Source organism: Erythrolamprus reginae, chromosome Z (genome assembly GCF_031021105.1).
Source record: "Erythrolamprus reginae isolate rEryReg1 chromosome Z, rEryReg1.hap1, whole genome shotgun sequence".
NCBI lineage: Eukaryota > Metazoa > Chordata > Lepidosauria > Squamata > Dipsadidae > Erythrolamprus > Erythrolamprus reginae.
In genome coordinates, this window is record NC_091963.1 from 132,748,388 (window position 1) to 132,760,638 (window position 12,251).

The window sequence follows — 12,251 nt, forward strand, 5'->3', positions numbered from 1 at the left end:
TAGGGTGACTGTGACCTCCTCCCCATCAGGATATGTGTGATATCTTGAAGGGCTTTTAATGCTTTTGTTGTCAAAGCTGGGCTGCTTAATGCATAATCCCCACAACCCAACAATGTTTCAATCTGGACTGAAGAATGCAAGTGTCAAAGAAAACAAAAAAGAAAAGATGATGATGATGATGATGATGATTATTATTATTATTATTATTATTATTATTGCTATTGTTATTGCTGCTGCTGCTGCTGTTGTTGTTGTTGTTGTTATTATTATTATTATTATTATTATTAATTAGATTTGTATGCCGCCCCTCTCTGCAGACTCGGGGCGTCTCACAACAATAATAAAACAATATACAAAGAACAAATATAATATTTAAAAAATATCTAAAAACCCATTATTTAAAAAACATACAACACAAGCATACCATACATAAGTTCACCTCTTCCTAAGGAGGAATGGATGGATTGATACTGTATACCACGTATAATAACCGAATTTCCAAAAAGTTCTACTTCAAATGCTTGTTCATGCTTTCATTCTTGGAGCTGCTGTAATTTTTGAAATAATTGCATTAAAGTGAAAGCTTTATACCCATGCATGCTTGCAGTATTCTAAGATATTGGTTGCCTGGTTACAAAGTTGGGGCATATTACCTGAAGAATAATTAATCCATGCCCAGCTTTGTTTTCTACTTCCTTGTTCCTTGTTCGGACTAAGCACAACAAGAATTGCACTGAATGATATGACTGGATAATTTGCAGGCATGGAAGAAGATTTCAGGGAAAGCAGTTTAAGGAGCCGAGAAGTGGAAGCAGGTACTTTGGCTACGTTCTTTTGCTGTTTTGACCTGGGAATGGCTGATAACCAAAAATCTCCAGCATTTTCTTTTTCTTTAGCAAAATTCCTCCACCTATCACACTGCCATCTCTGATCTTGAATAATTGCACCGTCTGCAGACAGAATACTAAGAAGTTATTGTTCTCTGATTTTGATTATATGTCAGGAGTTCTGCTGCAAATATTGTTCTGGAGCAACTTTTTATTAATCTGGGTGAACTTGTTTTGTAAAGGTTGTGTCAAGCCGGTGCAGAAGTTGGTGATAAATTAACGGCTTTCCACACTATCTATAGAAGGTCTGATGTTTATAGGAACTTAGGGATGAGTTTCATGAGGGAACAGATAATATGTGGTTAAAGCTTAATTTTTTTCCACAAGGTCTTGCTCCGTTAATCCTTCACGATGAATTTTCCTCCTCGTGAATTAAGGCCATCCAGTTCAATCTTCACAAATTAGGCTTCTCCCCAGATTTAATACTTGAGATGAACAGGACAGGACAGACCTTGCGACAAAGGGTGGAGGACATCGAGAGGCAGGAGGCCTTGGGTAGAGCTTCGCTGTTTCTGGCCCCAGATGCCACTAGATATGTTGTGGCTCCTGCAAGATACCTGGGACAGCTAGAGTCAGCAAGCCATCGAAAGGCATTTGCTCTTGTACGGTGCCGTGCGCTTCCATCCGCCGTTTTGTACGGCAAGTACGAGGGAACGCCAGCCACTGAAAGATTTTGCCCTTGTGGCTCAGGAGAGGTGGAGACTGAGGGACATATGCTCCTGAGATGCTCCTTTTACACTGACATTAGGAGAAAGCATATTCTGCCACTTATTGACGGATATCCTGGCCACTCGGACGTTGCCTATCTCCGGTGGTTGCTTGGGGATGAGCAGGCCAGGATTACGGCACAGGTGGCCAGATTCTGCACAGCAGCAGCGGGGATTCGTCGCAAATGTGTGCCTTCATAGCGAGATATGTACCGTGTTTCCCCGAAAGTAAGACAGTGTCTTACTTTCTTTTTACCCCCAAAAGCCCCACTACGTCTTACTTTCGGGGTATGTCTTACATTGGAAAAAAATTGAAAGGGTCGCGTTCCCGAAGGCATCTCCCCAGAGTCCAGAAGGGCAGCCGCGGGACAGGAGCCTCGTGAGCCCTTTTCCAAGTTCAACCTCAGGGCTCCAAGCGGCGTGCACGTGTGGAGCCACAGACGTGTGTCGGGGAAGCGTGTGTCTGGAGGGGAGGAGCCGCTCTGCGCAGTTGGGCAGCCCCACCTGCCTGCCGGAAAGGAAGCGGGCGAAGGAGGGCGCAGCTCCGGCCGCTCGCCTCAGAGCCGATCGGCCTCGCTGGCCGCTTGCAGCCGAGCCTCGGCAGGACTCGGTTGCTGGGACGAGCGCCTTCGCTGCAAGCCGCCGCCTGCTCGTCTCGCTTCGGACCAGCGCCGTCCTTCGCTTTGCCAAGCCGGGGAAGAGGCGGTAGCGTCGCGGCGAGGCGAAGGCGAGGGGTGCGCGGGGAGCTTGGAAGCGACGTCATCAGGCTCCCCCACGGCAATACCCCCGTGTTTCCCCGAAAGTAAGACATATGTCTTACTTTCGGGGTACGGCTTATATTAGCCGACGCCCCTGAAACCCCCGATACGTCTTACAATCGGGGGTGTCTTACTATTGGGGAAACAGGGTATATCTCTTGTATAGTTACAATGGGTCAATCTTGGTTGCTCAGCCAAAAGTCCTGTTTCCTGTTCTTTTTCCTTTTAATTATTATTAATATTATATTGATGGACTTTGACCGTACATAAAATTTAGTCAAAGCATTCTTTCCCGTGGTTGAAGGCCATCCTATACCCACCCATCTGGTCAGAAGCAGAGGAAGGACTTGTCATGCTGGCACAACCTGAGTGGGCAACGTGACAAGTTTGTGGTTGGGGGACAAAGGATGTGAACTTTCAACTGAGTGGGAAACTCAGATTCAGGTTTCTCAGTGTAGGTGCCAGGATGGCTCCAGAAATAAATTGGAACTTTGAGGAGCACTTTGACTTGGACTCTGATTTAGTTTGGACGTTACCTAGAACCTTGATTCATTGGATGTCTGAGTTCTCTTATCTGGATATTTTCTGGAATATATAGCACACCCAAGCATATTTTAATAACCGAAGTGCAAATTTCTACAGCTCTCTTAATGATCACAAAGTCCCATTCTTTTTAATATGTTTGTGAGTGACATAGGGGAAGGTTTGGTTGGGAAGGTTTGCCTATTTGCCGATGACTCTAAAGTGTGCAATAGGGTTGATATTCCTGGAGGGGTCTGTAATATGGTAAATGATTTAGCTTTACTAGATAAGTGGTCAAAGCAATGGAAACTGCAGTTTAATGTTTCCAAATGTAAAATAATGCACTTGGGGAAAAGGAATCCTCAATCTGAGTATTGTATTGGCAGTTCTGTGTTAGCAAAAACTTCAGAAGAAAAGGATTTAGGGGTAGTGATTTCTGACAGTCTCAATATGGGTGAACAGTGCAGTCAGGTGGTAGGGAAAGCAAGTAGGATGCTTGGCTGCATAGCTAGAGGTATAACAAGCAGGAAGAGGGAGATTGTGATCCCGCTATATAGAGTGCTGGTGAGACCACATTTGGAATACTGTGTCCAGTTCTGGAGACCTCACCTATTGACAAAATTGAACAGGTTAAAAGACGGGCTACAAGAATGGTGGAAGGTCTTAAGCATAAAACTTATCAGGAAAGACTTAATGAACTCAATCTGTATAGTCTGGAGGACAGAAGGAAAAGGGGGGACATGATCGAAACATTTAAATATGTCAAAGGGTTAAATAAGGTTCAGGAGGGAGGTGTTTTTAATAGGAAAGTGAACACAAGAACAAGGGGACACAATCTGAAGTTAGTTGGGGGAAAGATCAAAAGCAACATGAGAAAATATTATTTTACTGAAAGAGTAGTACATCCTTGGAACAAACTGCCAGCAGACATGGTTGGTGAACCCACAGTAACTGAATTTAAACATGCCTGGGATAAACATAGATCCGTCCTAAGATAAAATACAAAAAATAGTATAGGGGCAGACTAGATGGATCATGAGGTCTTTTTCCGCTGTCAGTCTTCTATGTTTCTATCAGCAAACACACTTAACTTGCAGCAGAAGGCCCAGGGCAAAGCACCATGGCAAAGTTAAGACACAAAATCTTTCAGGGTCTCAGAATAATTTGTTGATGGGTTGGTGTTTTATTTTGGTTTTTTTGCACTTTAGATGTACAATATGAGTTTCTTTTTTTCATTATTAAGAAATGGAATGAAACAATACTATCTACATCTGGCACTTGCTGTACAGAATTGTAATTTCACGCCACGGTTTAGATGAGGCTCTGGAAATTACAGGAAAAAATATTCTGTATTACTCAACAATATTGAATTAAGGCTATAAGTTGCCAGTCCTGCTTTAGAGGAATCAAAAATGGCAGGGAGGAAAAAAAAGGAACAGCATCCGCCCCGAGTCTTTGGAGAGGGGCGGCATACAAGTCTAATAAATTATTATTATTATTATTATTATTATTATTATTATTATTATTATTTAGAGAAACAAAAATGGTGGCGGCATCACAAGCTTCTCCAGTAGATTGAAAATGGCACCTAGAGAAAAGAAGAATAAGATATATTTACGAATTATTTATTTTCTTTCAAATCAGATGGATTACAATGTATCTTACTTTTAGATGAATTGCTTTGGTTGGGCCATTCTGTGACTGTGTAATTATGAAGAAGTTTTTAACAACCTTTAGGCCCTTTCTGATCTGCTTATATTGATCTCCCAAGTGAAAAAGCTTTTTAAAATGAAAATAAAGGGCTTCTATGTCGCTTGAGTGTGCCTAATGTTTTGGATCAAGGAGTGTGTCTGGAATTAACAGAGAATTTAATGACTGTTCTTACAATAAAGCAACCCAATCTTCATAACACAGGGAAGGTCCCACAGAGTTGGCCTTCTCCGGGTCCCGTCGACTAAACAATGTCGTTTGGCGGGACCCAGGGGAAGAGCCTTCTCTGTGGCGGTCCCGACCCTCTGGAACCAGCTCCCCCCGGAGATTAGAACTGCCCCCACCCTCCTTGCCTTTCGTAAACTCCTTAAAACCCACCTCTGCCGTTAGGCATGGGGGAATTGAGACATCTCCCCCAGGCCTATACAGTTTATACATGGTATGTTTGTGTGTATGTTTGCTTTTAATAAGGGGTTTTTAGTGATTTTTAAATTATTAGATTTGTTGTACTGTACATTGTTTTATTGTTGTTGTGAGCCGCCCCGAGTCTGCGGAGAGGGGCAGCATACAAATCTAATAAATAATAATAATAATAATAATAATAATAATAATAATAATAATAATAATAATGGGTTATTATGTATGCGCAAGACAGAAACCAGTCACCTGCAACTACAGGTAGTCCTTTACTTACAACAGTTCATTTAGTGACCCTTCAAAATTACAACATCACTGAAAAAAGTGACATGACCATTCTTCACACTTATGACCGCTGCATCATCCCCATAAAGAGCTGGGGTGGCGCAGCAGGTAGAGTGCTGTATTGCAGCCCACTGAAGCTGACTGTAGATCTGTAGGTCAGCGGTTCAAATCTCATCACCCGCTCAAGGTTGACTCGGCCTTCCATCCTTCCGAGGTGGGTAAAATGAGGACCCGGATTGTGGGAGCAATATGCTAGCTCTGTTAAGAAGTGCTATTGCTAACATGTTGTAAGCCATCCTGAGTCTAAGGAGAAGGGCGGCATAAAAATAGAAAAAATAAAAATAAATAAATAAATAAATAGTCACATGACTTACATTCGGATATCAGACAACTGACTCACATTTGTGATGGTTGCAAAGTCCTGGAGACATGTGATCCCCTTTTGTGACTTTCCGACAAGCAAATTCAGCAGGGAAACCAGATTCACTTAACAATTGTGTTACTAATTTAAAAACTGCAGGGATTCACTTAACAAATGTGACTCAACTCTGACAAGAGGGAGTGGCTGTGGGTTTTGCCTCCCAAGGACAATACCATCTGTCCATCCATTACCCTGAGGTCCACAACTTGGGCGTCCTCCTCGATCCACAGCTAACATTAGAGAACCACCTTTCGGCTGTGGCGAGGGGGGCATTTGCCCAGGTTCGCCTGGTGCACCAGTTGCGGCCCTACCTGGACCGAGAGTCACTGCTCACAGTCACTCATGCCCTCATCACCTCAAGGTTCGACTGCTGTAACGCTCTCTACATGGGGCTACCTTTGAAGAGTGTTCGGAAACTTCAGATTGTGAAGAATGCAGCTGCGAGAGTAATCATGGGCTTTCCCAGATATGCCCATGTCACATCAACACTCTGCAGTCTGCATTGGTTGCCAATCAGTTTCCGGTCACAATTCAAAGTGTTGGTTATGACCTATAAAGCCTTTCATGGCATTGGACCAGAATACCTTAGGGACCACCTTCTGCCACACAAATTCCAACGACTGATTAGGTCCTATAGAGTTGGCCTTCTCCGTGTCCCGTCGACAAAACAATGCCATCTGGCAGGACCTAGGGGAAGAGCCTTCTCTGTGGTGGCCCTGGCCCCCTGGAATCAACTCCCCCCAGAGATCAGGACTGCACCCACCTTCCTTGCCTTTTGCAAACTCCTAAAACCCCACCTCTGCCGCCAGGCATGGGGAAATTGATTCCCCTCAGCCGTCCCGTTTTATTTATGGTTTTGTGTGGGATGTATGATTGTTTTTAAATCAAGGGTTTTAGCTGTTCTGTTTTTAATCGTTGGATTTGTATTGTATATTGTTGTTGTGAGCCGCTCCAAGTCTTCGGAGAGTGGCGGCCTACAAATCTAATAATAAATAAAATAAAGAAATGTGAGGAAGAGTTGTAAAATGGGGCAAATAACAAATTTTGGGCTCGGTTATCGTGGTAAGTTGAGAACAACCTGTATTTTGCTTTTTTAAGAATGCTTGGGATAACTCACATAGGTGTTTTTGTGAATAAAATTAGGGAGTGGCAACTTGTTTTAGTTTAGGCTACTTAATATTTTTTAAAGCAAAATAACCTTTTCAAAATACTAATTTTGCCTCCTATTATAATTTTATATATTTATATAAAAATGCACCAGTCTACTTAACCAACAGTTTTGGAAACCTTAAACTTCCAAATATGTGACAATCAGCACTTCGTTGTGTTTAACTTTGCTCTCTTTTGTAGATAGCTATGTTAAATCAACCCAGGAAGTTAAGAGATCAGATTGTTTCATACATTTTTGAGGCTGACAGGAAATTTATCACAGTCTCAAGGTTTTTTCCATGATAGGATAGGCTGTAAACAAATCACTCAACAAATGTAAGAAATAAGACTTTATAGAACTGGCAGTAGACTTTCACAGACAAAAATGCCACAGGGCAGGATTCAGTAGGCACTAGGCAATATTAATAGTATTTTCCTAATATAAGGTTCTGTGTATACTGGTAGGCCAAATACTGGATCTAACTCATGGCCTTTTTCATAATACTTTATTCACCTGGGCATATCCTCAAAGTCCTGAATTCATATAATCTAGATTATGATTAGGACAAATATCCTTGGTGTTGGATACAAGATTTCCGGAATGAGCTCTGTTCTGTCTGGGTCCCCCCAGACGCCAACACCAACCAAAAAGAGTAGCCAGACACACTGGTAAAAAGCAAAGGCAGTTTATATAATTCAAAGCAAACACAGGTAACAAAAACTGTTCTTACAGACAGGAACACTATGAAGCTTCACAGATGTTTCATGAAGGCCAGGCAATAAAACAGGATTCTTGCTGGCAAAAACAACACTGGAGATAATAAAACCCATGCCTCCCCCAAGTCTTCCAGACTTCTAGGCCACAAGCCAAGATCAGAGACGGCGAGAATCGAAGCAAGGTCACAGGACTCCTAGTTGATAACTCTCCACAAGACTGTAAGGGCGGGCCTGCCTTTTCAACCCTGCTGAGGAGAACCACACCCAAACCCAGCTGTTGCCAATTCAGGGATGGAAATAACTTTCTAATTGGTCCCATCTTTGAGCTGCACGTCGCTGCCTCATGTCTATTATAGCCTGTGCGTCTTCATCCAATGAATCTAGGCTACTAGCTGGGGAGAGGCCCCCCCCCCCGGGGGTCTCAGGCTGCTCTCCCTCCTCCTCTTCCTGACGTTCCTCTCCCCCGTCTGCCTGGTCCTCCCCCTCCTGTTCACTGTCCTCCTCCTCTGGGCATGGATCCGGCAGAGATCCAGCCGGTCCCTGAGGAGCCTCAGGCTGAATCACAACAAGCTCGGACCTTTTTTCTTATGGCAGCATTAAAGTTATAGGTCAGTTAGTTATCTGAAATGGATACAACCAGGTTTTCTCAATCTTATCAAATGTTACATGTGTGGACTGCAATTCCCAGAATTCCACAGCCAACATAGCTTAGCTGACTGAGGAATTCTGGGAATTGAAGTCCACACATCTTAATAATGCCAAGGTTGAGAAACACTGCATACAACAATTGAAAGGCAGCTCACTTAGCACGGAGAATTATTATTATTATTATTATTATTATTATTATTATTATTATTATTAATTGGATTTGTATGCCGCCCCTCTCCGCAGACTCGGGGCGGCTAACAACAATGATAAAAACAGCATGTAACAATCCAATTAATAAAACAACTAAAAACCATTATTATAAAAACCAAACATACACACAAACATACCATGCATAACTTGTAATGGCCTAGGGGGAAGGAATATCTTAACTCCCCCATGCCTGGTGATAAAGGTGGGTCTTGAGTAATTTGCGAAAGACAAGGAGGGTGGGGGCCGTTCTAATCTCCGGGGGGAGTTGATTCCAGAGGGCCGGGGCCGCCACAGAGAAGGCTCTTCCCCTGGGGCCCGCCAAACGACCTTGTTTGGTCGACGGTACCCAGAGAAGGCCAACTCTGTGGGACCTTATCGGCCGCAGGGATTTGTGCAGTAGGAGGCGGTTCCGGATGTATTCTGCCTGGTATTAATGCCTGGTATTAACCATAAAGATAAATGTTGATTCTCCTTGTTCTTTTATAGCTGCATGCTTAATCAACCTAAATTTGAGGAAATAATTGTAGCTTATACCTCCAGCTCTTTGGATGCATATGGACTGCTTAGGATGACTTGCTCTGGATTGATGTCTTATTTCGGACTCTGTTGGCAGGGTTTGATGGGGGCCAGCAGATCTCCCCATCTCTCTTCCTCCAGCTTCCAAGCAATCAGACGCTACGTTTCCGTGGTAAAAAAGCAGCAGCTTGGGAAGCAGCTTGGGAGGGGGCCTCGGTGCCCATAGAGGACCCCCATGGATCGGCCCCAGAAGTGTTGCTGGAAGAAGGGGAAGACAGCCGGCTTCTGAAGGAGATGCCTCTCTGTCTGGAGGAGAAGCGCAACCTCAGGTACCAAAGCCCTTGATTCTTGCCGATAGACTCTAGAGCAGTGATTTTCAACCTTTTTTGAGCTGCGGCACATTTTTTACATATACAAAATCATGGGGCACATTGAGCGGGGGGGTGGGGGGGGTGGAGGGCTAAACAAAGTTTGGACAAAAAAATTCTCTCTCTCTTCCTCCCTTTCGCTCTATTTCTCTCCCTCCTTCTCTCTCTTCCTTCCTCTCTCTCTCCATCCATCCCTTTCTCTCTTCCTTCCTTCCCCTCTTTTTTGCTCTATCTCTCCCTCCTTCCCTGCCTTTCTTTCTCTCTCTCTCTTGCTTTCTTTCTCTCTCTCTCTATTGTTTTCTTTCTCTCTCTCTCTTTCTCTCTCTCTTTCTTTCTCTCTTCCTTCCTTCCTCTTTTTTGCTCTATCTCTCCCTCCTTCCCTGCCTTTCTTTCTCTCTCTCTCTTGCTTTCTTTCTCTCTCTCTATTGTTTTCTTTCTCTCTCTCTCTTTCTTTCTCTCTCTCTCTCTTTCTTTCTGAGCTTCGCGGCACACCTGACCATGTCTCGCGGCACACTAGTGTGCCCCGGCACACTGGTTGAAAAACACTGCTCTAGAGAAGGAGAACATCGAAACTTGTGTAATTAAAATGACATCCCCTCTTGTCTCTGTCCTTGGAGAGCACAGAGGATGCTAATTACGGGAATTGGGATTGAAGGGCATCCTCTCAAGAGAGGCATCCTTAATTGGGCCCCATCTTTTCTCCAGACTCTTGTGGAACAGAACAGAGACAGCTGGGAACCCAGAACATTTGGGAAGAGATCCAATGATATTTGGGAAGAGATCCAATGATATAATCCTAGCTCAGTGATGGTAAACCTATGGCACGGGTGCCACAGGTAGCACGCGGAACTTATGAACTCAATCTGTATAGTCTGGAGGACAGAAGGAAAAGGGGGGACATGATCGAAACATTTAAATATGTTAAAGGGTTAAATAAGGTTCAGGAAGGAAGTGTTTTTAATAGGAAAGTGAACACAAGAGGAGGGGACGCAATCTGAAGTTAGTTGGGGGAAAGATCAAAAGCAACAATGAGAAAATATTATTTTACTGAAATAGTAGATCCTTGGAACAAACTTCCAGCAGACGTGGTAGATAAATCCACAGTAACTGAATTTAAACATGCCTGGGATAAACATATATCTATCCTAAGATAAAATACAGAAAATAGTATAAGGGCAGACTAGATGGATCACGAGGTCTTTTTCTGCCGTCAGTCTTCTATGTTTCTATGCTTTAATTAATGTATTTAATTGCAGTTATGTTAGCTGCGCATTTAACCATCTTTTGCTTTAAGATTGCTGCAGAATCAGGCAGTCAAGCAGCTCAGCGGTTGGCAACTGTGGCGCACAGAGAAGTCGAAAACATTGCGCCACCTTCAGAGTCAGGCAAGCACAGCCCTCTCCTCCGCTAGTTTGTGGCGTGGCACTCTGCACCACATCGAAGGTACAGGCAAGGACTATTTTGGGGGGAACAAATAGCTTAGGAGGTTGTCTCCTTGCCTTTTTTGACTGTGTGTATTCTGTCCCCAAAGGCCATTTCGGAACAGGGATCCAATCCTATTTCAACTTCCTGCGTTTCTTGGTCCTGATGAACTTTGTGGCTTCCTTGCTGGTGGCAGGATTCGTGATTGCCCCAAATGCTGCCTTTGAAGCTCTGCAGCTCAACTGGACAAGTCAAGAGAATAGTAGTTTGGGTGAGTGAATGAGGTTCAAAAGGATCTTGGAAGTCTTGGCATGTGTGTCCCAGACTATGTGTTCTGAACAATCAGTATAAAACGTTTTTGATTTATTCCTATGCCAATGCAATCAAGAACGGCCGTGAGAGGCTCAGCCTGGGAAAAAAATACAAAATCAAGCAACCCCATAATAGGCACACTGATCTTCAACATTTTTTAAAAATTACATAGTCAAAGGGTAGAAAGCATTATTATTATTATTATTATTATTCTTGTTGTTGTTGTTGTTGTTGTTATTGTTATTATGTCAGTACAACACAGCAAACAAGATCACTATGCTGGATTTCGTATTTCATCACCACTCGGGCGCTTCCCAAGCACCTAGGACTGCGTGATTATTATTATTATTATTATTATTATTATTATTATTATTATTATTATTATTATTATTATTATTATCATGTCAGTACAACACAGCAAACGAGATCACTATGCTGGATTTCGTATTTCATCACCACTCGGGCGCTTCCCAAGCACCTAGGACTGTGTGATTATTATTATTATTATTATTATTATTATTATTATTATTATTATTATTATTATTATTATTATGTCAGTACAACACAGCAAACGAGATCACTATGCTAGATTTCGTATTTCATCACTAGTCGGGCGCTTCCCAAGTACGTAGGACTGCGTGATTATTATTATTATTATTATTATTATTATTATTATTATTATTATTATTATTATTATGTCAGTACAACACAGCAAACAAGATCACTATGCTGGATTTCGTATTTCATCACCAGTCGGGCGCTTCCCAAGCACCTAGGACTGCATGATGTAGCGGCGAATTATGTTTGCCGATCCCAGTAAAGCAGCATTTGCAATTGACAGATGGAGATTTTGTCAATTCCAATGGTTTTCAAATGTCCGCTGAGATCCTTTGGCACTGCACCCAGTGTGCCAAGTACCACTGGGACCACTTTCACTGGCTTATGCCAGAGTCGTTGCAGCTCGGTTTTTAGATCTTAGATCTTTAGATTTTAGATCTTCGTATTTCACTAATTTCTCTAGCTGCTTCTCCTCAATTCTGCTGTCTCCTGGGATTATGCTGCATCATTATTATTATTATTATTATTATTATTATTATTATTATTATTATTTATTAAATTCGTATGCTGCCCCTCTCCGTAGACTTGGGGCGGCTCACAACAATAGTAGCAAAACAATATGTAATACAAATCTAATAATTTAA

At 42.7% G+C, this 12,251-nt stretch overlaps 1 protein-coding gene across 1 annotated transcript in view; it reads left to right on the forward strand.

Moving 5' to 3' along the window:
• Positions 1-705: 705 nt before the first annotated feature.
• Positions 706-12,251, forward strand: part of TMC4 (transmembrane channel like 4) — a 41,455-nt gene continuing 29,909 nt past the window's right edge. Inside the window, 4 exon segments of the mRNA XM_070729571.1 lie at positions 706-815; positions 9,045-9,276; positions 10,610-10,758; positions 10,847-11,008. Coding sequence (XP_070585672.1) covers positions 764-815; positions 9,045-9,276; positions 10,610-10,758; positions 10,847-11,008 — 595 coding nt within the window. The 5' untranslated portion in view covers positions 706-763.